Source organism: Mesoplodon mirus, assembly GCF_964341445.2.
Source record: "Mesoplodon mirus genome assembly, chromosome: 14".
Taxonomy (NCBI): Eukaryota; Metazoa; Chordata; class Mammalia; order Artiodactyla; family Ziphiidae; genus Mesoplodon; species Mesoplodon mirus.
Window position 1 is genome coordinate 15,943,974 of NC_138990.1, and position 27,652 is coordinate 15,971,625.

General features: G+C 42.0%; 1 protein-coding gene across 1 annotated transcript in view; it reads left to right on the forward strand.

Moving 5' to 3' along the window:
- Positions 1-27,652, forward strand: part of VWA3B (von Willebrand factor A domain containing 3B) — a 207,403-nt gene that overhangs the window by 82,856 nt on the left and 96,895 nt on the right. The window contains 4 exon segments of the mRNA XM_082642474.1: positions 9,523-9,713; positions 17,285-17,439; positions 22,356-22,494; positions 23,546-23,677. Of these exon segments, the coding sequence (XP_082498600.1) occupies positions 9,523-9,713; positions 17,285-17,439; positions 22,356-22,494; positions 23,546-23,677 (617 nt within the window).

The following is a 27,652-nucleotide window of genomic DNA, read 5'->3' on the forward strand; positions in this document are numbered from 1 at the left end:
ACTTAACTGCATCTCAGAACAAAGCTCAAGAAGATTTATAAGAATATAAAATCATCTAGTACCCAACAAGGTAAAATTCACAACAATTGGTATCCAATCAAAGTTTACTAGGCACAAAAAGAAGAAAACTGACACAGATGTTAGAATTGGCAGAAAAAGACATTCAGACAGTTACAACTGTATTCCATATGTTCAAAAAGTTAAGTGGAGACAGGGAAGTATTTTCAAAAAATACATGTTGAACTTTTAGAGATGAAAATTTTTAGGGAAGAAAATATCTTACTTGAAAACATGCTGAATGGGATCAATGACAGATTAGACATTGAAGGGAAAAAGATTAGTGATCTTGAAGGCATAGCAATAGAAACTGTCCAAAATGAGACATACGGAGAAAAAAAACCAATAATAACAAATAAAAACAAATAACAAAAGAGCGTCAGTGAACTGTAGGACAACTTCAAGTAAACAAATATACATCTAGATGGAATTCCTAGGGACAGGGGAGGAGGGAGAATAGAAATATATTTGGAGAAATAAAGATTGAAAATTTTCCGAATTTGGTGAAAATTATAACTTAGAGATCCAAGAAATTCAGTGAATGCTAAGTACAAGAAGATGAGGGGAACTGTACCAAAGGACATCACAATCAATTTGCTTGAAACCACTAATGAAGAGAAAATGTTAAAAGCAAGCAGAGCAAAAAAGACATTTTCTATAAAAGGAACAGAGATAAGCATGACAGCAGATTTCTTGTTGCAAGTGAAAAGACAGTGGAGTAACATCTTATTTTTTTCATTCAGTACCGTAAACTCTCAATCTAGAATTCTATATTTTGTGAAAATATCTTTCAAAAACAAAGGCAAAATAAAGGCATTTTCACATGTACAACAGCTGAAAGAATTCATTATCAGCTCATCTGCACTGCAGGAAAAGTTAGAGGGAATCCTTCAGGCAGAAGGAGCATGTGATACTTTTATATGGAAAGAAATGAATGGTGATATGGTTCTACACAAAGGAATTAAGGACACTGGAAATAACTGCATACTTGGTTGGTTCAGAATATCAAACTCAATGTCAAAAGACAAGGAAAAGGCAAAAGGTCCATTCAGGCTCTGTAGGAAGTTCCGTCAAGGAGCTCTATGGGAGTTTTGAGCATTTTTTTTAACAAGTGGAGAAAGAGATAATGCTCATTTTTATTGGCATCGTGTTAAATAACTGGCCGGATTTCCCTGTAGTCATTGGTGATGGTGAAGTACACAGGTTTGGAGTTACAAAGACAGTAATCTTGGTTCTGCACACTCCTGTGTGACCCTGGGCAAGACATTTATCATCTGTGCCTCGGTTTCCTTATTTGCAAAAGTGGGATAACGATAATACCTACCCAGTGCGCTGTTGTGAGAATCAAATGAGAAAATATATGTAAAACACTTAGAACTGTGCTGACACATAGAATGTAATGATAGCATTAAAAAAGTTTGATCCATTTATTTATTCTTTTGTTTATTGAATACTCACTATACGTAGCTCTGTGCCAGACAGTGAGTATAATGACGAAAAACAGACATGGAATGGCCCCTAATAAAGCAGGATCTTGTACCATTTCTTGTTCAGAAAGGGTAGAAAATCAGAAGCACATGGAAGTATAATTCCCACCTGGGGTAGTATGACTAAGGAAAGGGGTGAGCTCCTGAGGTTTTTGGGGTAAAGGAAAGCCTCGCTGAGGAAATGACCCTGGAGCTGATATCTGAGGGTTGAGGGGGTGAGTTAATGAGATGAAGGGTGGGAGTAAGGGAAGAATTTATGCTAGGCAGCAGAATAGCACATGCAAAGGTCCTGAGGCAGGAAGGAGCATGGCACTTTAGTTGAGCTGGAAAAGATGAGTGTGGCCAGAGCTCAGAATTCAAGTTAGCAATTGGCCTGTGATGAGTCTGGAAAAGTACATAAGGACCAGACCATGCTGGGTCTGGAGTCCATGGCATGAGAAGTCAGTTCTTAATTTCAGACCAATGGGAACCCAGTGGAAGCTTTTAAGCAAGGGAATGATAAGATCAGATTTGCATTTAGAAAAAAAACCACTTTGACTATTGTGTGGGAAAAGATTGGAGGGGAGGGACCAAGTGAGGATGAGGGAAGAGAGTTAGGATGTTAGTATAGACAAGAAATGAAAGAATTTGGACTAGGGTGATAGTATGTGAAGATGATGCTAAGCGGGCAGATCTGAGGGAGAATTCAAATATTGAACCTGGCAGGACTTAGGGTTAAAAAAGATATAGGTGTCAAAGCTAAGCTCCTAGATGAATATTGACGAAGCTGATTAATAAGCAGCAAGTGAGAGTGCTAGAAAGGGCCAGTATTTTGTTTAACTCAAGCATACATTTTCTCATGGGTAGTGAGCTCTGTATTTTCTAGACAAACATAAAAACATCTGCATAAGAGTAGCATGTAATGCTTCCACAAATCAGTGTTAAGGCTCTCACTGAAAAAATCCCCCCAAAATGTGGAAGAAGAATTATTTCATTAGGATTCTGTAGATGTGGTGCATTTAATTCAGGAAGGTTATTGGAATGTAATACAAGATATGATGAAATGTCAAAGCTAGAATCATGTTGTTAGAAAGTGACTGTGTTAAATGAAAATAAAAATTCAACTTATCAAGATTTGTGGGATGCAGCAAAAGCAGTGCTTAGAGGGAAATTTATAGCATTGAATGCAATTAAATTAAAAGAGAAGACAGATCCAAAGTCAATAAGCTTCCACCTTAGGAAACTAGAAAAAGAGGAGCAAATTAAAGGCAAAGTACACAGAAGAAAATAATGATTAAAAATTGGATCAGAGGGCTTCCCTGGTGGCGCCGTGGTTGAGAGTCCGCCTGCCGATGCATGGGACGTGGGTTCATGCCCCGGTCCGGGAAGATCCCACATGCCGTGGAGCAGCTGGGCCCGTGAGCCATGGCCGCTGAGCCTGCGCGTCCGGAGCCTGTGCTCCGCAACGGGAGAGGCCACAGCAGTGAGAGGCCCGCGTACCGCCAAAAAAAAAAAACCATGTTCCAACCGTATGCTGTCTACAAAATACACACTTTAGATTGAAAGACACAAATAGGATGAAAGTCAAGGATGGAAAAAGACATACAAATAGTAACAATCAAAGAGCTGGAGTGGCTATGCTAATTTTGGACAAAATAGATTATAAAACAAAAAATTTTTACAAAGAAACATCTGATAATAATAAAAGGGTCAGGGCCTCCCTGGTGGCGCAGTGGTTGAGAGTCCGCCTGCCGATGCAGGGGATACGGGTTCGTGCCCCGGTCTGGGAGGATCCCATATGCCGCGGAGTGGCTGGGCCCGTGAGCCATGGCCGCTGAGCCTGCGCATCCGGAGCCTGTGCTCCGCAACGGGAGAGGCCACAACAGTGAGAGGCCCGCGTACGGGAAAAAAAAAAAAAAAAAAAAAAATAATAAAAGGGTCAACTTACCAAGAAGGTATTATAATTGTAAACATATATGCACCTAACAGCAGATCTTTAAGCAAAAACTGGCAAATTGAAAGGAGAAATAGTTCAACAATAATAGTTGAAGACTTCAATATCCTACTTTCAATAATGAATGGAGGGACTTCCCCGGTGGTCCAGTGGTTAAGGCTCCGTGCTTCCATTGCAGGGGGCATGGGTTTGATCCCTGGTCAGGGGACTAAGATCCCATATGCTGCAAGGTGGCAAAAAAAAAAAAAAATGAATGGAATAACCAGGCAGAAGATCAATAGAAAACTTTAACAACACAATAAATCAACTAGACTTAATAGGTATCTATAGATATCTGTTCCACGCAACAGCAGTATAATACACATCCTTCTCAAATGCACCCAGCTTATTCTCCAGAAGAGACCATATGTTGGACCATAAAATAAGTCTCAATAAATTTAAAAGGATTAAAATAATACAAAACATGTGCTCTGTTGATGTAAGATCAAAAAAGTGGCAACTATTTTAATTTCCCAAGGGAAGCAGATTCAGATCTCTTGTCTTGGTTTAATTTTAGTATTCCCACTCTAAGAATTGCCATTCTCACTACTGCAAGAATTTCAGGTTCTTAACCTTAAATTCCCAAACTCCATTAATCCTTTTCTCATTTCTTAATCTTGATTTTTCCACTTGGTACCAAACATCTTGAATGGGTCTGTGTTTCTCTTGCTGTGTCATGCTATCTTGTAAAGAAATAGTTGCCTTTGGTATAATTTATTGCCTATGTCACTGATCCTCAACTATTTTGAATTTATTTTCAATGTCATTTTAGACATAGACACATGAAATGTGTGGCTTTCGAAATTCTTCCCTTGGAGTCTGTGCTCTACTGGGGGGGTTCTTCCTCGCCTTCATGCAGGTTTGTCATGTGCTATTGCTCCTTATCTCTCAGTGTCTAGTTGCAGGTATCATCAGAAAGGAAACATTCTTCCTGCAGTTGCCTCATCCACAGCCTACTTGTAATTTTTTTTAAGCTTCCTTCTTTCAGAATCACAAGGCAGAAGAAAAAAAATTAGAAAACAGAAAGATATCTTTGAGAGGCATTAGCTCCTCTCCCACATCCTATCTATTATCCATGCTTTATGTTCTTTATTTTTGCATCTGCTTCTTTTTTGCCTCTTTGTTCATTTAACTTCCTTCCCCTCCTGCTTACACCCCCTGAAGATTATAGGAGTTAGAGAACTCAGGGTTGGGATTGTTTTTCTGCTTGTTTATAGAAGTTGCATAAACCATGGAACCCTTCTTTTCAACAGATTCTACTTTGATTTTTACAAGCATTACAAGTAGGAAGTAAAAATCATTTTCAGGGGAGAAAGGGCCTAGAATTCATCAAGATTCTTTCCCAGTCTCCCATGAACGTAATGGTTGCACACGCTAATTGTCATTCCCAAGATTATTCAACAGTCCACTCGGGGCAGACTCTAGAGCTGCCAGTTTGGACTCAGGCACATATTAGAGATGTGACTTCAGGCACGTCACTGCATCTCCTTGTACCCCTGCCCTCGTGTGTGCAACCCCTGGGGCACTCCAGAGAACCTTTACCCCAATCTGCCAAGTGAATCGGTTGTGCAGAATCTCAGTGGCTACCTTTCTCTGCCCTTCCATCTCCTCCTCCCCCTGGCTTGGCTCCCCTCCCAGTGCCGGGCAAACATGCTCAGCCCTCGGCGCTTTAACAAGTGTAGATGAACAGAAAATATCAGTCAGTCATCAAGTGCAGTGAACAAAGTGTGTAACTGCCCGGAGACAGTCTACTCTCCTGAGCCGCACTGTCAACACCTGTCTCTTGGGCTCCCGACCCAGGTGGGCCTCATCGTCCCACCTTCAGAGAACCCTCAGTCCTACCAGCTGCTGCCCTGCTGAGCCTGTTGAAATCTCACCCATCTCACCAGCAGGAGTGTCCGGATTTCTTTCCCTGGCAGTTGCCCACTTTCTCCTTCCTCTCTCTCCCTTCCCAGCTGTCCTCAATTCTTCCTCCCTCCCTCTCTCTCTTTCCTTCTCTTCTCTTGTTTCCCTCCTTCCCTCCCTCCCACCTTCCCTCCTTCCTTCCTTCCTCTCTCTTTCTCTTCTCTCTCGCTTGCTTGCTGTTGGACACCACTTCCAGCTTCTTTGTAACTGTTTCACAGTGCCACTTCCCACATGGTGTGCCACTTTTCCTGTGCCACTTCCCATGTGCCACTTTCCACATGGTAGCCAAGGGTTGGTTTACTGTCTCATGACACTTGTGATAACAGGGATGTTGGACAGTGTATACCAAGCTGTGATCTATCAAATAAAAGCCCTACACAATGTTTTGTGGAGAAAGGGCCTAGACTAAATGCCTTTAGGAAATACTATTCACGCCTCTGCTCATGGTGAGACCCACTGCTGATTCCTACAACAAAAGCTTAGACAAGTCCTTCTTTGAAAAATCTGTTGAAACTGTTTATTTTCAAGCTCTCCAAACTTTGTGCTAAGGAACCCTCTTTCTGAGTAATAGCTACTGACATGCAGTAGAAGTAGAGTCTGAGGAACACACTGTGGGAAACATTGAACTTGATGCTCTGTGAGGTTGGTTCCAGATCTAGAGCTGTAGTTTAGTCCTTAGCTGACTGTTCCCTTGAAAGGCTCATGGACCATGGCAGGAATGAGGTGCTGGACAAGTAACTTTCAGTGGAGGAGGATGGGCCTCTTAGTCATGGTTCTTCAGAGACACAAAACCAATAGGATATGTGTATATATAAGTGTGTGTGTGTGTGTGTGTATGTATACATGTGTGTATAGAGAGAGAGATTTAAGGAATTAGCTCACATGACTGTGGAAGCCAGCGTGTCCAAAATCTGCAGGGCAGGCCAGCAGGCTGGAGACCCAGGGAAGAGCTGGTATTGCAGTTTGGGTCTAAAAGCAGAACTCCCTCTTCCTCAGGGGATGTCAGTCTGTCTTCTACTAAGGCTTCAACTGAATGGAGATGCCCACTCACAATATGGAGGATTATCTGCTTTACTCAAAGTCTGTTCATTTAAATATTAATCTCACTTTTAAAATACCTTCATAGAAACATCTAGAATAATGTTTGTCAGATATCTGGGTAGTGTGGCCCGGCCAAGTTGACACATAAGATTAACCATCGCCAAGGGGAGGGTAATTATGGTGGCTCTAAGTCCTTGATGGCTGTGAGCCTCTAGGGGAGGAGTGGGCACTGATGGACTGTGTCCAGTTTGTCTTTTTGCTGTGCCCTGGCTGTAGCTGTGATGTTTCGAAAGCACTGGCCGGTAGGTCTTACTCGTTGAAAAATGTTCTGAGATTGATAAGTGGGACAGGGGCCGGGTGGCAGGTAAGTTAGCCTGTGACATGGATGTGATCTGCCCATGGATTAGAGAGAATCTAGGATGCACTGTGAGGTCACATCTCTATCATAAATGAAGGTATTTTCCTTGGCTCCATAGGTGAGAATTTATGTAGCACATTTAATTAAGATAACTGCAGGGGAATGGGAAGGACCCCTTAGTGAGTGACTCTAATGAATGGATGACTCCCTCAACACTCCTCTCCTCTCCCTGGGAAAATGAGGCTCAGATGGGGGTGGTGTAATTAGCATTGAAAGTGAAAAGATTTCACCCTTTCTCTCCTTTCTTCAGCTTTGGGGCACCTAGGCTCTTTGGTGTTGTATGCTTGGCTGCCCCTTCTTGCCTTTATGAAGTTCAAGTTGCTTTGGGGTCTTCCTCCAACCCCTTTTCAGAGGGTAATTGGGAGCCTGAATCATACCCTCGGGGTGACTGCACTGCCTGGTCCTGGGTGAAGCTACAGTCAAAAATTAGTCTCTGGCTCTTTAAAAATCCCTTCTTAGAATTTGTTTGATGTGTTTTTAGGAAATTCTTTTATGATTGGCTTGAATTTATAATTGATAAAAGGCTCTTGTCTTTTCAAAAGAAAGCAACCCAAAACAGAGCAGAGCATGTGATAGGTGTGTGTGTTGCTATGGAAATAACTGAATGAAAAGTTTATTTCCTACTACACCTATTGATCATAAAGGAGGGAGGAGAATAAAGTAGGAGTAAAGGGGAGACAAAGGCTCAGAATGTAATCAACAATAATTGAGGAAAAATAGTCACCCAAAGGGTTTTCTCCAAGGAGGCTGACCCCACTGACAAAAATGCCTCCAATTTCCTTTTGCTTTTTCCCTGCGATGCAGGAGAACTTGCACGAGAACCTTGGGATCAGAAGCTCTGGGAAACCTCTGATTTCAGTCCCCTGTGCAGATTGAAAAGACACTTTGTGAATCATGTAGAAACCAACTGCTGACATTGGGGATGGTGTCCAGAGGGGCTTTTGATGCCAGATTGGTTTAAAGTTCAAAAGCCAAAATCAAGCTTCTTTGAGAAGTTCCAGCTCCAGGAGGTTTCAGAGTGCATTATTTAAAAGCTGTTCTATTAAAATTTGAGGACATATGTAACATTAATGGACAGATCCTTTATGTATTATTGAGAAATAATTGGCTCTCAAGTGTTTTATTTCTTCAAATATTATTCTAATTATATATCCCCTTAAATATAGTAATGGATAACTATGGGTAATATTTTTGTTTCCCATTAAAAGTATAATTTAACTTGAATCTGTCTGATAGAAGCATAAATGAAGGGATCACCAAATCATAATTTAGAAAAAGCTCTTTTCATCTTACCCTAGTGCTTGGCTGCACAGAATAATCACCTAGGGAACTTTGAAAAATCTCAATGTCCAGATCAGTTAAAACAGAATCTAATGCATGGGGCCCGGGCATCAGTATGTTTTAAAACTTCTCAGAGGATTCCAGTGTGCAGGGTTGAGAACCACTGATCCGAGTGAAAATAAACTCTGTAGGGCTGGTGGACCTAATACGTGGTAGTACCCGTTTTAAAAACCACCTCTCTGCATAGCACCTTCTCCCGGTTCTCCTAAGGCTCTACTGGTCCCACTGGGGCTAAGAGCTCAGGGTCCTTTCTGCCTTCCTTCCAGGGGCATGCAGACAAATGTTGTCAACCACTCTCTGGAATAAGAAAGCCCTCATTTGTAGCATCTGCTGATTTTCAGATTTTGTAAATGCTCCCGGCAGGCATGGTCAGTTTCACCACGCGCTACTAGGAGGGAAGGGGCACAGTCAGCTTTCACAGGCCAGCTGCAGACACCATGCCTCCTCTGTGCCCACCCTCAGATACCCCACTCTCCCTTAGGTGGCCATAGGGGTTTTGAGCCACATGAATAGATACTTTGCTGTTTGTACGATAAGCAGGCTTCTCTGGTGTTCTGCGCAGGTAACATAACACCTCCTCCCACTTAGAGTACAGATAAGATTTGGAAAACACCAAGGGAATGCGCCTAAGGCTAGGGATATTTGGGCAATTGGCCTTCTTGCTGTAATTGATCATGTGAGCCTAAAGTGAGTCATAGATACAGATCCAGGCGCCTGAGCTGACATGAGGTTCTTGAGCCTGCAGAGTTGAGAGCCAGGCTCTGAATCAGGACAAATTCACCAAGTTAACAGGGGAGCTCCTGTCCCTGATTCCCCTCCCCCCTCATTACAACGCACTTTCACATAACTTTTCATATTGAATCACTTCGACGCCCTTAGAAAGGCCAAGCAGATGCTACCTGCAGGTGAAGAATTCCACTGAAGCTCAGAGAGGTTAAATGGGGTGACTCACCCAAGTTTGAGCAACTTGCCCAAGCTAGTAAGTAACGGGGCCAGGACTTGAACCCAGAGCTTCTGACCCTACGGTTAATGCTCTCCTGCCTTGCCTATCAGCCACCTCCCCCTCTGCATGGGTCCAGTCAATTTAGGCAGCAGAGGAAGTGAAATGAAAAGTAGCAGATTCCTGCCTTCCAGTCTTGTGAACCAATTCTCTGCCAGTCCTGCTTTGGAAATCATGCTTCCTGAGAAGAATGTGAGCTAACAAAGAACATGTTTCTTTAAAATATTAAGTTGAGGATGACATATGAAAGTCTTGTGTCATATGAACGGCTGATGAATTGTGATTCCAAAACTACAATTAGGAGCAACCTCTGCCGAAAATGAGTCAAATCCAGAGGACGCCTGGGACTCTGAGAAGTGGCTACAGAAATACGGTTTGAAATCCCAGAAGCTGTCATTTTATGATGTCATTGCTGACTGCTCTTTCTGCCATGCTGATGGAGTTGTTGATATAAAAGCCAAACCAGAGAACGAGTCGGTGCAGACCAGTGCGGTAAGTGAAGTGAACCCCTAGACGGGGATGCCCTGGGAGGGGCATCTAGGACCAGGGCTGGACCCAGGGCAGGACCAAGGTTGAAAGGCAGCATGAATGCTGCATTTGAAGAAGGATGCCTCTCTGTTCCCTGCCTTACACTTTTCTGAATGCTACTTGTGGGAGTGGAGCTCAAGTCTGAGAATAGCTTCTAGATATAAGTGAATTAGACAATAATTATACATAAGCCAGGAGCTGTGCTTATAGAAATTCAGGCATTGTGTCAAAAAAGAAGCCCTTTGTTTCCCCATATTGAATGGAAGAGAGAAACTGCTGGTGACTATGCCCCAAAGCAGGCATTTCTACGGTCCTCTTAAACCGTCACTATATTGGAGCTACATTATTCAAGTGGCTACCAGCCAGCATTTACTGGATTTCCAGTAAACGTAAAATTATATTCTCTAAGGGGTTATAGTGTGGTAAGGGTCTATACTGTAAACTTTTGAAAGGTGTAGTTCCATTGTGACAATGGGCCTGAAAGGAATACAGCTTCTCAAAATGCCTGACTCTGGCTCGTAGTGGAAGGATAATGATCTGTAGTAGTGGCTCCTAACCTTTAGTGTGCATGAGTCACTGGGTTTGAGGCCGGGCCCAGGAAAGTGCATTTATAACAATCCCCAGATTATGCTGAAGCTGCTGATCTGGGAGCCACACTTTGAGAAACACTGATGTGTAGAACAGGACCCAGAAGACTGTCCAAAGCTTAGAATTATAGAAAGACTAAAAAGTGTCTCCATATGAAACAGAAAATCAGGGTAAAATGAATATTGTAAATTTGTAAAACTGAAGGAAATCTCTTTTAGAAGGTCGTGAAAACCCAGGTACACACTGAAGTGAGAGCTAAAATGCAAGCGACAGAGCAGACATGTCAGTCACGGCAGCCCAGCAGAGACTACTTGGAGAGGAAATCAATGTCCTTCCCAAATGCAGTGTCCCTTTATGTATTCTCTAAGGCTCTGATTCAGTGTCAAAATCATCACTGCAAAGTCTCTCAATCCTACAGAGGTGAAACCCCAGTCTCTTTGACACTCCCTCTTAGGCTGCATGGCCACTGATTCCACACGTCCACCCGAGGAAGTGCTGTTTTTCTTTGGGGCCACATTAGCCACATGATGTTGTGTTTTTGCCCTCTGATTGCCTTTTACAATGAACTGCAAGGAGGAGAATATCGAAATTGAATGAGAAAAAATGCAGAATTGACGCAACACTTGTTTCCTGGCTTACATATTGTTTGGGATCCAGAGTAATTGCTACATTGCAGGGAAATCTCATTTGTGGGTTTCCTCCCCCAGTACCGTTTTCTGATTTTGTAGACCTTATTCAGTAATGTTATTAGTTCAGGAAATCATACCTAATTAAATTTTCATTTTTAAAATACTTTAGGCCCTGGATATTTTAAAATATGAATTCATGTCAATTTGAACATAGCTACTGCAGGCTCCCAACAGTGTGGTATGCACAGGTCTTCTCTAATACTGATTTTTTCCTTTGCTTTCTTGACAAATTTAAATGAAATCTTACAGGGATGGTTTGAAGAATTTGGCTTTATAAATGGGGAATTGTACCTCAAACTTCTGACACTAACAAATTATAATATAGTGAAAGTTGAGAAGTGTACAGTATAGCTGTCCTTGTTCACCAATATTGATGAAAAGGGGACAATTTTATTTTTTATTTATTTTATTTTATTTTGCGGTACGTGGGCCTCTCACTGCTATGGCCTCTCCCGTTGCGGGGCACAGGCTCCGGAAGCGCAGGCCCAGCGGCCATGGCTCACGGGCCCAGCCACTCCGCGGCATGTGGGATCTTCCCAGACCGGGGCATGAACCCGTGTCCCCTGCATCGGCAGGCGGACTCTCAACCACTGCGCCACCAGGGAAGCCCGAAAACTTTATTTTTAGTATTTGGGGCTATGTATCTGAAACTGGATTTATACCTAAAACTGTGATGTGTGTATAAGGTAGAAAGAAACTGAAGCTGTAAAATAGGTTGATTCTTCAGGGTTCCCCCAGACTCCCACTGGGAAGGACCCCCTAGACTTTTAACTATAAAAACTGCTTTGTAGGTATGGATCCAGGAAATTGAGACACTGGGAAATAAACGACGAAAAATGCCTTGCTGTGTAGCATTTCTAAGATGGATGAGCAGGGGAGGAGAGGAGACAAAAATGCATTTCTAATTAGGGAGTTGCAGGCAAAGTCTAGTAACTTGATGTCTTGGGGCACCCCTTGAAGTCACGTTGCATTCATGGCCACTTAGGTTGCTTGAGCACAAAGCCAGCCCTGATGTTCAGAGACCCACCCTAGTCTCATCACTTATTCCTCCAACAAATATTTATTGAGCCTTCACGATGTACCAGGCAGTGTGGTATGGTGGAAAGTACACCGGACTTGAATGAGAAGACTTGGGTGTAAATACTGCTTCTACCAGTTCCTAAATATGAGATGTTGAGCAAATAATTTAACCTGTTTGAGTCTCACTCTCCACATCTGTAAAATGGGTGGTGTAAAGTCTAAATTTGAAACTTGAATGTATGAGCACCGTGCCTGGCACTTAGGAGATGCCCACTAGATGTTGCCTTCCTTGTTTTCTTTATTACAAACATGGTGAGTCAGAAAGGAGCATTTATGGAATGCCTACCCACTTTATATGCAAGGTGAATACTTGTGCTCTTGTGTCACACATGAGAAAATGAAGTCCCAGGGCCTCCAAGGGTTTAGATGACTCAGCTGAGATCTCGTGGTAAGTAGAGGCAGGGTTTGAATTCACATCTCTTGGGCTCTCAACAGTGTGCTTTTCCCATTTGGACACTCTGGTGCTGGACACCTGTGTTCTTGTAACTTCTGGTCTGGTGTGTTTCCATTTGGAAATGCACGAGGCACGGTTGGGAAATGCCACATGATGGGATTCAGAGTAGGGAGCACATGGTGAGACAGAGAGAGGATGTGTTTCTCCTTCCATCTTTGCACTGCGCTGGAGACATGGTTCGCCTTCCTGGCTGCCTTGAGAACATCAGGACTGATCCCATTATGTGCTTCAACCCTGCCTACATCAGTCACCCCTGGACCCCCGGATTCTCATCCCTGTGTGGCTCTGGCATCCTTTCTGTGAGCCTCTTCCATCCCCCCCTGACTCTTAAAACCCCTCCACTGTGCTCTCTGGAACTGGAAGTCATTAGCAAACCCTCCATAGCCTCGCATACTCTGAAATGTTCCCTTCACCTGCTTGTCTGGGTTCTTGCTCAGGGACCCTAGTTTCTCTCCCATTCTCCCTGGATCTGTGGGCACAGAGGAGGGTGGTGACCTCCTTGTTCCTCTTTGCTGTTTCTTGATCATTCTCCCTCTCTCTTCCCAGGTCATCAGAATGTACCACCCAAGGTACCTTCTGTATCTGACACCCACTGAGCCTCAGGTCACCCCCATCCATCCCTGAAGATTATAGCTTCTGGCTTGCTGTCACTGGCTCCAACTGTTTCCATCCTTAGTGATGTCAGTTCCTCGTGGATGACCCTTCCCATACCCAGACTTTTCATTTCTCTGACCTGTTCAGTGACTTTTCCTCCATTCCTTCTCTTCCATCCTGCCATGGCATACCCTTGACCTCGTCATTGCAAATAACTGTGTAATCATAACCCACATAATCAATTCCAGAGGTCCCACTCTTTTTAGGTCATTTCCTCCACTACCCTAATTCCAGTCTTTCAGCCCCATGGGGATATACAGCTGGTTGTTTCTGTGACCTTTTCTCTGTCCTCTATCCTTTGTCCCTCTCATCATCCTCAGCTACTCCCCCTGCCTTACATTCTTGCACTCATCTGGCAAAACCCCAACCTTTGTTAAACCCAGCTTTCTGCCTTTTACCCGTGCAATTGACTCTGATGAAGGAAACTGGAGAAAAACACACAGCCACCTGGTTTCACTTTAAATTCCTGACGTCTGATTTCAGGCAGATCTTTTGTGCCGCTGCCCAGCATCCTGCTCGGGTTTACAATCCACTCTGCCTCCTATTCTCTAAGATGCCTGCCTCCTCTCTCCTCACACCTCCAACACCTCCTCCTCCCCACCCGCTCTTAGCAGGAGGCCTTGCTTCGCAGTTCACTGAACACTGAAGTGAACATCCATGAACATTTGCCTGCACGTTACAAATCCCCGGGCATCTGCACCTGTTTCTTCTAGGATGGCTGACTTGTCCTCACCAACCAACCCTTCCACGTGTGCACTGACCCCTATCCCCTCTTTCATCCATTCTCCCCCTTTCTAGTCTGTGTCATTAATATTGTCCTCATTTCTAGATCTTTCCTGTCAGCATAAAAACATGGCGGTACTTCTCCCATCTTAAAAATACACTTCTTTGACCCCCATCTTTGTCTCTGGTTCTGCCTCTTTGGCCTTATTCCTCTGTTCATTTTTGGAACCCAATGCCTCAATAGTTTGTAAATTCTTTTTCTCTAATTCCATAGTTCTCCCATGCTCTCTTGTATATACTCCAATCAGGCAAAGGTCTCACTCTTTCTGAGGATCCCTGAATTGCTAAATTCAGAGGTTAATTCTCAGTCTCTTTCTTACTTGACCTGTTATCACCAGTTGCTATTGTTGGTTACTTCCATGAAATTCTTTTGCTTGCAGAAAATACACTGTCTTGTTTTTCTGCCTATCTCACTGGCTAATCTTTTTTTTTTTTTTAAATCAGAGAATTTTATGAGACACTTTATTTTTTAAAAAAAATTTTATTGGAGTATATTTGCTTTACAATGTTGTGTTAGTTTCTACTGTACAGCAAAGTGAATCAGCTATCTGTATACATACATCCCCTCTTTTTTGGATTTCCTTCTCGTTTAGGTCACCCCAGAGCACTGAGTAGAGTTTCCTGTGCTATACAGCCGGTTCTCATTAGTTAACTATTTTATACATAGTATCAATTGTGTATAGATGTCAATCCCCATCTCCCAATTCATCCTGGCTAATCTTAGTCTTCCTTGTTATTTCTTTCTCATTTTCCCAATCTCTATCTGCCGAAGGGCCTCAAGGCGCAGTCCCTGGACCTCTTCTCTATCTGCTCTCATTCTCTGGATGACCTCCTCTAGCCCCGTGGCTTTTTTTTTTTTTTTTGCGGTACTCGGGCTTCTCACTGTTGTGGCCTCTCCCGTTGCGGAGCACAGGTTCCGGACGCGCAGGCTCAGCGGCCATGGCCCACGGGCCCAGCCGCTCCGCAGCACGTGGGATCCTCCCAGACTGGGGTACGAACCCGCGTCCCCTGCATCGGCAGGCGGACTCTCAACCACTGTGCCACCATGGAAGCCCCCAGCCCCGTGGCTTTTAATACTGGGTACGTGCTGGTGATTTCCAACTTTAAATCTCCAGCCCTGCGTCCTTCCGTGGCCTTTGCCGGACTACTTGCCATGTAACTGAGATGTCTAATAGGCATCTGGAACCTAACACATCAGACACTGAATCCCCATCTTTCCGTTCAAGGCTGCTCTCCCATAATCTTCCTCCCATCAATTTATTGCCACTCCACTTTTTTAGTTTTTTGGGCCAAAAACCTGGGAGTCATTCCTGACTCCCCTCTTTTATCTCATACCCACATCTGACCTCTCATTAAATCCTGTCAGTTCTACCTTCATAATATATCTGTAAATCAGAATCTGGCCACTTCTCACCATTCCTACCCCTGGTCCACGCCGCCTCACTGATCTCCTGACTCTGCCCTTGACTATCTACAGTCTATTCTCAGCAGAGTATCCACAGTTATCCTTTAAAATGAAAAAAGGGGGCTTCCCTGGTGGCACAGTGGTTAAGAATCTACCTGCCAATACAGGGGACACAGGTTTGAGCCCTGGTCTGGGAGGATCCCACATGCTGCAGAGCAACTAAGCCCATGTGCCACAACTACCGAGCCTGCGTTCTAGAGCCCGCGAGCCACAACTACTGAGGGCACGTGCCACAAATATTGAAGCCCGCGCGCCTAGAGCCCAGGCTCCGCGACAAACCACCACAATGAGAAGCCCACGCACCATTCACTGAAACTAAAGCCTGCACACAGCAATGAAGACCCAACGCAGCCATAAATAAATAAATAAATAAATTTATTTTTTAAAAACCCGAAAACTGTTTAGAAATGAAACTTTTAAATTGTGAGTAAGACAAGTATAAATTGTGTCATTTTTCTAAGAGAATAGATCTGGAAAGTTCTCATCACAAGAAAAAAATTGTAACTGTGGGGTGATGAATGTTAACTAAACTTATCATGGTGATCATTTCCCCGTATATCCATATATCAAATCATTATGTTGTACCCCTAAAACTAATAAAATGTTAAATGTCAGTTGTATCTCAATTTAAAAACATTGTGTCACTTCTTATGTTAAGGCCCTTGGATGGTTCCTTTTTTCATTCAGAGGACAAGCCAGAATCATTTCCATCAGTGAGCAAGCTTTACAGCATCTGCTTCCTGGTCCTCTTTCTCCTATTTCTCTGGCTTCATCTTGCTCTTTCCCTCACTATGTTTCAGCTATACTGCCCTTCCTAAAAGTCTACAGACAGGCTAGGCAAACACTTACCTAAGGGCTTTTGTCGTTGATGTGTCCTCAGACTCCCCCCAGACCTCCAAAGGGCCACATGCTTTGTTCCCTCAGGTTTTACTCATATTTCATCTTCTCTTTGAGGCTTTCCCTTCTAGGTTTTAACTTGCCCCTTCCCCTCCCCTGTCCCTCAGCATTCTCTCTTCTCCTTCCTGGCCTTATTTGTCTCCACAGCATTTGTCATCCTCTGACCTGCTAGATGAGTATTGGTTTATCATCTGGCTCTTTTCCTGTCATGTGAGCTCCAGGAAGGCAGGGATTTTGGTCTTCTTTTATGGATTGTGTTCCTGGTGCCTAGAACAGGGCCTGGCGGAGTGGTGCTTGATGCATTTATAAACTGGTTGGATGAGTGATAGAGACAGTCCTTCGGAAAGCTCTCTTTGTGGGAAGACTTTGTCCTTGGGCCAGTTCCGTGTGTCCAGGAAGGACACTAGAGTGGTGTGGGGTTCTTTACTACTTTTCTTCGTTTGGGGCTGGGAGTAACAGTGGAAAGATGCTTGGGGTGTCTTAAGTCCCACCTCCTCTAGATCTCCCTGACCCTCTAGTCCATTGTGAACTCTTTCTTCTTTGCCAGAACTTGCCCAATCATTACTGTCTCAACCCAGGACCAGGTACTGGGTGCTAGTGTTCTACATTGCTACTTTCTATGTGTTTGTATATGTAGGTGTGTGCCTGTGTGTGTGTTTAGCATCTCCCTGCTGGAAACATTAGCTTCTCTGGGCACAAATGGGATTGTCCGTGTCTTTCTGACCATCATTCACGACATCCAGCACAGGGCTCCATATGGAGTAGGCCCCCGGTAATATGTTTGGTTGAACCAACTGTTGAATGATTTTATGGTGGGAGTGAGTGCTAGGAGCTGTATAAATAAGGCAGAGGTGGAGGTGCCATCTGGGGACTTTTCTTCTTTGAATGGTTTCTGAGTGGCTTCTGTCCTATGTCTTTTCCTTAGGAGACCAACAAGAAGACAGTGCATGCGAAATACTGCAGCAGATTTGTCCATGCTCCCTGGAAGGATGGGAGCTTGGTCCACATCTGCATTACCAAGGAGAAGTACACATGGTACAGTGAGAGAATTCATGCAGTCCTGGCCCGGATCCAGAGGAGGTTGGTGTATTGCATGAGGGTACATTGCATGATCCAGTCTCTCTTGAAATTCAAGTCTGCTTGAGCTCTTGGTAAAGCCCAACCAAGAAAAATGGCCAATAAGCATTGTTACGTCAAGATTGCCATCTGATGGTTTGCTGTTGGCCTCATTGTTAATAACCAAAGGGTATGTTTGGATGCAGATTCTGAGCCGCCTTGATGCCAGTGCAGACTCTGAAAAACAGCAAACAAAGATGTAGTTATCATGTTGATTGTGCATCACTGTAGGAGGCAAAGGAACACTTCTGCTTATGTCTTGCATTTTTTGTGGGCCTCAGGTGCATAGCAGACTGTATGACACCTGTCTTCTGTACTCTTGAATATTACCTTTCAAGGCAACTGTTACAATGTTGTGAAACATTTATATGCAATGGAATAATATATATATATACATATTAGAAATCTGCTAAAAATAACTTCATGTGATCCCTCTCAACCCTGCCAGTTCTTAAAATATGGTAATGCTCATAAGAGTCTAGTGTACTAGGCTGTGACCTCAACATCAGCTCCATGGGGTGACCTAGCTCAATGCTTTCATCTCGCTGATGCCAAGGGAGGTGCTCTAGATGATGCTCTAGAATATGAAGACCACATCCATTTAGGTGCATGGGCCCTAAGGTCAGATAGAGCTGGATTCTAATCCCAGTCTGCTATTTTCTGTGACCCTGGGCAGGTTAGTCAGTGTCTTTGTACATCAGCTTTCTCATTTATAAAGCAGGAATGATAATGCCATTTACAAATGTGTTCTGTGGATTAGATTAGATACTAAGTGTAATGAGTTTAGGCTAGTACCCAGCCTGTAGTAGTCACTTGCAATCAGAGCTTTTTCCCTCCTTCCATGTTTTCTGTTATAAACCACAAGCTGCAGACACCTGTCTCCCCCCCATATATACTCTGCAGAGCCCCAGTTTCTCAAAACCCAGCTGGTGATGGGTTACTCAGAAAAAGTAATCCTTGCTTCTGGAGTCTTCTGTGCTTGTGGTTTTGGGATTGACTCCCTAAGGAGAGTAGTTTGGATTTCAAGTCTGGGGAAAAGGAAGCTGCTTAGAAGATACCCCACCTGGCAGCTCCTGGGTCTGTTTGTCCCTCTCCTCCCACCAGGTATCAAGGGTTGCTGGGAAGGTTTCTCTCCTCTTGTATTTTCTGGAAGACTTCATGGAGAATTAGTATCATCTCCCCCGTAAATGTTCATTGAATTCACCATTGAAGCCATCTGGGCCTGGAGTTTTTCTTTGTGGGAACGTTTTTTTTTGTTTGTTTGTTTTTTAACTCTGCATTCAATTTCTTCAAATATACATAGAGCTGATATTGGTCATTTATGTCATCTTTATTTTCTAAGTCTGACTGGAGGTTATCTGTCCTATCAATCTTTTCAAATAACTGGCTTTTGGTTTCATTGTTTTTTTGTTTTTGTTTTTTTTTTTTTTTTTTTTTTGCGGTATGCGGGCCTCTCACTGTTGTGGCCTCCCCCGTTGCGGAGCACAGGCTCCGGATGCGCAGGCCCAGCGGCCATGGCTCACGGGCCCAGCCGCTCCGCGGCATATGGGATCCTCCCAGACCGGGGCACGAACCCGTATCCCCTGCATCGGCAGGCGGACTCTCAACCACTGCGCCACCAGGGAGGCCCTCACTGTTGTTTTTTGTTTTGTTTCTCTGTAGGGTTTTCTCCTTTCTATGCCATTGATTTCTACTCTTATCTTTATTATTTCCTTCTTTCTCTTTACTTTGGGTTTAAGTTTTTTAAGATAGATACTTAGATCACTGATCTTGACCTGCCTTTCTAATACAAACATTTAATTTTATAAATTTCCCTCTGAGTAGTGCTTTAGCTGTCTCTCACAAATTTTGATATGTTGTATTTCATTTCATTCATCTCAAAACATTTTCTAATTTCCCCTTTGATTTCTTCTTTGACCAAAGGGTTACTTCCCAAGTATTTGTGGATTTTTCCTGATAGCTTTTAATTTCACTGTGGACAGAGAAATACTGTATGATTTCAGTTCTTATAAATCTGTTGAGATCTGTTTTGTGTCCCAGAACGTGAAGAAAAAACCACTTTTGTTGGGTGGAGTATACTTTAAATATCTCAGCTCAAGTTGGTTGATAGTATTATTCAAATCTTCCATATTATTACTGATTTTCTGCTTAATTGTTCTATAAATTATTGAGAGAAGGGTGTTAGACTCTCCAACTATAGTTGTGTATTTGTCCAATTTTTCTTTCAGTTCTAAAATTTCTTCTTCATGTAATTTGAAGCTCGATTAGCCAATACATGTACATTTAGTGTTGTTAGGTGCTCTTGATGAATCAACTCCCTTATTAGTATGAAATGTCCCTTTTTATCTTTGGTAATATTCTTTGTTATGGAATCTGCTTTGTCTAGTATCAGTATAGCTACTCTGGCTTTCTTTTGTTATTTTCTGCAGGATTTTTCTTTTTTCTGTCCTTTTACCTTTACCTATATGTATCTTATATTAAAATAGGCTTCTTGTCAACAGAATATGTAAGGATATTATTTTTAATCCAATCTGACAATCTCTGCGTTTCATTGGAGTGTTAAGATCATTTATATTTAATGTGATTATTGATTTACTTGGATTTAAACCTAAGATCTTGCTGTTTGTTTTCTATTTGTTCCACCTATTTGTTCTTTGTTCCCTTTTTACTCTTATTCTGCCTACTTTTGTTTGAGTATTTTTTACGATTCCATTTTATCCCCACTATTGGCTTGTTAACTCTACCTCTTTGTCTTGTTTTGTTGTGGTGTGACTACTTTAGCATTTACAATACACATCTTTAACTTATCACAGTCTAGCTTCAAATAATAATATATTGCTTCACATACATCATGAAAGTCTTCAGCTTCCATTCCCTTTCTGACTTGTCTATTGCTGTCCTACACTTTACTTCCACATATGCTATAAACCCAAAATACATTATAAACAATCAATTGTCTTATAAACAGATTTAAAATGAGAATAAATGTATTTTGTATTTATTCACATATTTGTGATTTCTGTTGCTCTGTACTCTTTTTGTATAGATCCTAGCACAGGTCTGTTGGTGATGCATTCTCTCAGCTGTTTTAGTCTGAAAAACTCTTGAATTTACTTTTATTTTTGGAAGGTATTTTTGCCAAATATAGAATTCTAGGTTTACAGTTTTATCTTTTAATACTTTAAAAATCGTTCCCCATTCTTTATGGCTTGCATGATGAGAAGTCACCTATTATTCCTATGTTGTCTCTGGTTCCTTTTAAGATTTTTTTCTTTATCACTAAATTCCAGCCATTATATTATGATGTGTTGTGGTGGTGTGTTTTTTTTTTTTTTCTTTCTATTTGGGTTCTTTGAGCTTCTTGGATCTGTGGGTGTATTGTTTTCATCAAAACTGGAAACATTTGATTGTATTTCTTCAAATATTTTTCTGTGCCCCTTTCGCCCTCCTTAGTGTCTAATTACACATGTGTTAGACTCCTTGATATTGTTCCATGGGTTGCTTATTCTGTTATAATTTTTAAACCTTTTTCTCTCAGTGTTTTATTTTGCATTGTTTACTATTACTATGTCTTTCTTAAAATTCCCTGATCTTTTCCTCTGATAGTGTCTACTTCACTGTTAATAGCATGCAGTGTATTTTTCATTTCAGTCATTGTATATCTCTAGACGTTTCCTCAGAGGATTTTTTTCGGATCTTCCATTCCTCTCCTCATTCTGTTCCTACTTTACCTTCTTGAACATATGGATTATGTTTGCAATAGCTGCGTAACATCCTTTTTTGCAAATTCTATCATCTGTGTCATTTTGAGGTATGTTTCTTTTGATGTGTCTTTCCTCTGGTTATGGGTCATATTTTCCTGCTTCTCTGTGTGCCTGGTAATTTTCTACTGGATGCCAGATATTTTGAATTCTACATTGTTGGGTACTGGATTTTGATGCATTTTTTATGTGTGTTCTGTGATGCAGTTGTTACTTGGAATGCAGTAAGTTACTCTGGGGCTTGCTTTTAAGTTATGTCAGCGTAGGTGCAGGGGAGCCTTTAGTTCTGGACTAATTTGGTCCTATTATTAAGGCAATACCCTTGTGAGGACTCTACTTGAGGCCACATGCATTATGGACGCTTTTCCACCCTGGCTGATTGGAAGATGAACTATTTCTAGACTTGTGTGAGCTCTGAGGGGTTGGTCTATCTATTACTTTTTTGGTGATTTATTCCCTGGCTTCAGTAGTTTCTTCACACACATGCCCTGATCATAACTTAGCCAGAATCTCCAGGGCATCCTTCTGCAGATATCTGGGGCACATTCTCTCTCCCTTTCAATCTCTCTTTCCATCCCTCTCTGGCGCTCTTTCTCTCCTATGCAGTGATCTCCTCTTCAGTGTTTTGCCCTGTAAAGTCTAGTTGACTGGGCCTTGCTGAACTCGGAACTCAGTTTCAAGTATTTTTTTTTTGTCTGCCCCACCTTCTCCCGCAGGGTTTGCCTGCAACCACGAATTTAATCTACATCCTGTGATGGGATCCTGAGCCTGGACCACAGAAGCAGTCCTGCTTACATGACCACCTAGCGCTTGGTTATTACTGAGATCTGGGGTTGCTTGATTCTATCCATAAGCTTCACTGAAGCTTCAGGAATGTGCTGGCGTTACTAGCTTGACTGCAGTCAGCAGGGTTAGAAGAATAAATGGTGTGAAGTCATAGCTAAAGGCCTCAAAAATATCAGATGACTGGAAGTAATTTACTTTTGGCTTTGGAGCCCAGTATTGGAATTATTTTTCTGTCCTATTGATTCTCCTCTGTAGATGTATCGTTAAGTTCTTAGGACGATGCTCTGAGTGCCACAGGCTCTAACCATTCCCTTTCAACTATTTCCTGCCTAGGATTAAATGGCTACAGGATGGGAGTCAAGTCCTTTTTGGAAAAGTGCCTAGTGATTGTGTCTACATTCTCATTGACACATCTCACTCAATGAAGGGGAAACTGGACCTGGTGAAGAACAAGATCATCCAGCTCATACAGGTGAGATGGAGCTGTCGGGATCAGGCACCTGGGGGCCTGAGTATCATGAGTGCATCTCCGCCAGTCAACACCTGTAGTGGTTATCAGAGATGCACAGGCCAGGTTTGCACTCAGAAATCACAGAAAAGCCACTTCAGAAAAAGTCTCCCTTTTGCCAGTGAGAGCATCATCGGTTCTTTGCAAGCAGACCCTTCCTTCTGTGGGTCCTTCCTATAATATATATGGGTTGCTAAGGAAATTTCTACGTCCATTGCCCCAAGTTTTCTCTATCCTGGAATCTATGGTGTGCACACGCCTCCATTGTTTTCCAGATACTCTTCAGCTCGGCATGCTTATTTTAATTACCAGTGCGTGTTAGGGATGCTGCATGCACTGGCCCCAGAACTAATGTGTGGGAGGAGTGTGGGCTGTTGGTCAGGAGCTTCTGGTCCTTATACCACCTGTGCTGCCTCTGAGTTGTGCTACCCAAAGCAGGCTGCTAACACTCCCTACCTCCTAGTTCCCACACATATAAATGGGTATCAGAGTACTGTCATGACTTGGTAGTACTGATGTGAGTAGGAACCATAGAAAACAATTGCAGGGAGTGTTTGACAAATACAAAATAGAATTTTTAATTTGATGAACTTCTACTGGAGAAACATGAGCTGATTGATGGAAGGCAAATGAATAAAATAGCTTTACCAAAAAGATGTTGACCAAAGCGATAACACCGTTTTGGATTCTTTTAAGCATTTAGTTCGCATATTCAGTATACCATTAATGTCAGTATTAAACACAAGATATAATATCACATTATATATATAAACTTATATGTGATATATATATGTTTATACATATATACATTTGTAAATTTTTAATATCCAAACTGTGTGTAAATTTTATTTAAATGCCTTTTGAACTAGAAAAGATTTTCTCTATTGAATGTAATTTTTAGCTTCTAGAACTGAAAAGAGATATCAAACGATTAAAATGTATCAAACCCTGACCTGTCCTAATCTTTTCTCACACATAAGTAGTTTCATGGCTAAATAATAATTGTCTCTTACAGGAACAGCTGAAGTATAAAAGGAAATTCAATTTTGTGCAGTTTGATGCTCAAGCCGTTGCTTGGCGGGAAAAACTTGTTGAAATTGATGAGGATAATTTGAAAGGGGCCCAGGCCTGGGTTAGAGACATTAAGGTAAGAAGGAGGCTGGGTCTGGGAGAAGAAGGATAGAGATCAGGATAGAAATGCTTGAGAAAGTGCTTTGAACGCCAGGGATAGCCATGGCTTCGCATAGATGTTCATTTTGCTTACAGAGGTCATGTTGATTCAATCTTTTCTGTCACTATCTAACATTTAGATAAGCTTCTGTTGACAGCACTGCTCTTGGCTCAAGTCTCAGCACTTTTATGAAAACAAATTTCAAAGTATAATTTTTTTTTTACTTAAACATTCATATTTGTTTCTTCTGATGCTTCATTCTTTCTTCAAATGATATATTACAGCTGCTTTTAACAGTGGACTTTGTTCAAAAGTAATGAACTTATGGAAACATACAATACAGTGTGAGTGGTAAGGGCTGAAAGCAAGGAGAGAGATAGGGCATCAGGATATCGTAAGAAGGTGAAATACTTTCTTCAGGCCTGCATTTTACTTGGAGAACTTTAAAGCTGCTGCTCTTGGCCTTTACACAGACTAGTGGGGAGAATTTGCCCTTCCTCAAATTTTCTCTTGTCTTGAACTTAATTTTAAAAGTTCTTTTTCTAGAACCACATAGCATTCCAGATATTTAAGATATACTAAAACTGAGACCAAGAGTTATTCTTAGAAGTCCAATATGGATCGCAAGTATCTTTACAATAGTTCAGTGCCTGGGTTTTGAGTCCTGGATTTGACAGGAAGCCACACATGGGCGTTAGTGACGCTCCCTGAATATTAACCAAGCAGAACTTGCACTGTCATTGGGATGTTCTGGAGTTCCCTTGGGATTTGTTTTTTTTTTAAATGGAAGGAGGGGGAATTCCCTGGCAGTCCAGTGGTTAGGATTCGCGCTTTCACTGCCAAAGGCCCGGGTTCGATCCCTGGTTAGGGAACTAAGATCCCACAAGCTGCACAGCATGGCCAAATAAATAAATAAATAAATAAATAAAATTAAGATGGGAGGAGGAAATCTATAAGAAATATTAATGTCTGTAAAATTTTGTCCTAACTGGCTACCTTATGCTGGGATAGAATATTAAATTCATAACCAATTTCTTAAATGTCCAGGATTATCCATTGAAGTTCCTTGGGATATATGTTGTCTTCTTTTACAGTAGGAAATATCTTAATTCAGAGCCCACTAATTTAGGGTTTGTGATAACAAGATATTATATGTCTAATCTCATTGGGTAAAAACATAAGTGTGTTCTGCTTTGTGTAAAAATCACTGATGAATAGTATCAGCCATCTAAGTGGCTAAAAATATGTCAGCTCATTTTTTTGTAAAGTGTGATTGTGCTCTCTTCAAAAGTTTGAAGAACGCTTGCTTGCTTGCTGAATGTGCAAAATTCATTTTCAAGAAGACCGGATTCCTCTATTATTCTTTGGACTGGTTTGGCCCAGGAATCAACCCAGTAAGTTCAGGAACGACACTCAGACATTCTGAGCCTGACGTGTGCTGGTGTCACAGAGCAGTGGTCAGCTGGCCTAGCCAGTCCTTGGGTCAGAGAATTTAAAAATGTTGAGTTATTGTTATTTTTAAGTTCTAAAAGTTCCATTTGATTCTCCTTCATGTCTTTTTTTTTCTCTGATGAGACCTTTATTTTCTTTGCTGATGCATTTTAGTTTTCATTTGTTTCATGATTGTTGGTAATTGCTAGCTGAAGTATTTTTTTCATGGCTAATCTAAAATTTTTGTCGAATAACTCTAACATATTTGTCTTCCTGCTGTTGGTATCTATTATCTTTTTCATTTCAGGTTGAGAGCTTCCTGCTTCTTGGTGTGATGGACTGATTATCAATTGCATCCTAGACATTTTTGTTTTATGTTATGAGACTCTGGATATTCTTCTAGCCTCCTATTTAGTTGGCTGTGTCTCACACTGCTCTGTCAGAGAGATGGTGGGCCCTGCCTCATATTTCCAGGTGCAGGTTGAAGTTCAGGTTCCCCACTCGAACTCTGTTGACACCTGATGGAGAGGAGTACTTTGTTCCTGCTGGGTGGGAGTGGACAGCATGGAGCAGGGAGGACGTGGTACAGTTGGTGGGGATGAAAGTCCCAGCTCACTACTTGGCTTCTTTGTATACCACTCTGGCAGAAGTGTTAGGTGATTTATTTTATTTATCCTACTTGGTGTTATCTGACCTTCTTGGGTCCATGGGGTTATGTCTGTCATTGTTTTTGGAAAATTCTCAGCCATTTTTTTTTCAAATATTTCTTCTGTCCTGTTTTCCCTCTTCTCCTATGTTTCCAATTAAATGTATATCAGACCATTTGATACTGTTCCACAGCTCTCTGATGCTCTTTTCTGTTTTCATTTGCTCTTTTTTCTCTTTGTATTTTAATTTGGGTAATTCCTATTCCTCTGTCTTCACGTTCACTAGTTCTTTCCTTGGCTGTTTTGAATCTACAGTCATGCCTCTGTATCTATAGGGTCCTCATTCATGGATTCAACCAACCCCAGATGGAAATTTTTTTTTAATTCCAGAAAGTTCCAAAAAACAAAACTTGAATTTGCTGCATGCTGGCAACTATTTACATAGCATTTGAACTGTATTAGGTATTATACATAATCTAGAGAAGATTTAAAGTATATGGGAGGATGGGACTTCCCTGGTGGCGCAGTGGTTAAGAATCCTCCTGCCAATGCAGGGGACATGGGTTCGAGCCCTGGTCTGGAAAGATCCCACATGCTGCGAAGCAACTAAGCCCGTGCACCACAACTACTGAGCCTGCGCACCTAGAGCCTGTGCTCTGCAACAAGAGAAGCCACCGCAATGAGAAGCCCGCACACCAAAACATAGAGTAGCCCCGGCTCACCACAACTAGAGAAAGCCTGCGTGCAGCAACAAAGACCCAATGCAGCCAAAAATAAATAAATAAATAAATTTATTTTAAAAATAAATAAAGTATATGTAAGGATGTGCATAGGTTATATGCAAATACTATGTCATTTTATATAAGGGACTTGAGCATCTGCAGATTTTGTTATCTGTCAGAGGGAGAGGGTCCTGGACCAATCCCTGTGGATACCAAGGAACAACTGTACTCTGAACTCTTTGAAAGACTTCTTCACCATCCCACTGAGTTTTTTTATTGTTAGCATTTTTATTCTATTATTTCTTAAGGTTCCATCTCTGCTGAAATTACCCACCTGCTCTTGAATGTTGTTCACCTTTGCCATTAGAAGTTTTAAATGTATGAATCACAGTTATTTTAAATTTTCTGTCAGGTGGTTTCAGCATCTGTGTCATATCTGTTTTTGTTTCTGATGAGTAGTTTTGTCTCTCGGTAATATGTTGCTTACTCTTCTATTTATATGCTTATTTTTTGTTAAAAGCTGGACATCATGTGCAGTTTATAGAGACTGAGATAAATATTTTTAATGCCTGGAAATGAGCATGCTTTTTTTTTGTGGGGTGGGTTAAAATTACTCTAATTAGGAGTTGGGCTGGGTTTGAGGTTTGTTTGTTTGCACCATATCCCTCTAATTCTTGTAGCGACACTTTGTGTTAGGGTAGGGGATGACGTGCCAGAGGGTTGTCTGCTTCATCTTCGGCTTTTGATTTTTCCCTTCACACTGGGCCTCAAAGAGAGTGTTTCTCTTGAAAGTTATTTTTTAGTTGCTGTTTCTAGGGGAGTGATGGGGTGGGTGTTCTCTGAATAGGCCTCAGTCTTAATCAGGCATGGTGTCCAGGAGTCTCGGGTGTGGCCTTCTCAGTGTCTCTGAGCCCGGCACATAGCCCTGCTCCTTCCGCAGGTGTAGAGAGTTTGTTGTTTCCTCTTTCCTTCCCCCAGCCTTCCTGGGTTTTGACCAGTGGCCTAGGGTGAGCATGTTCATTGTTGCCCCCCACCCCATATACACACACAGATTAAGGCTTTTGTTCTGCTGGGGAGAGTGAGGAGAGGGTCTCTATGGAGATTCCTGTGTTTCTCTCCCCCAGTTCTGCACTGTGAAGAAGACTTTCTCT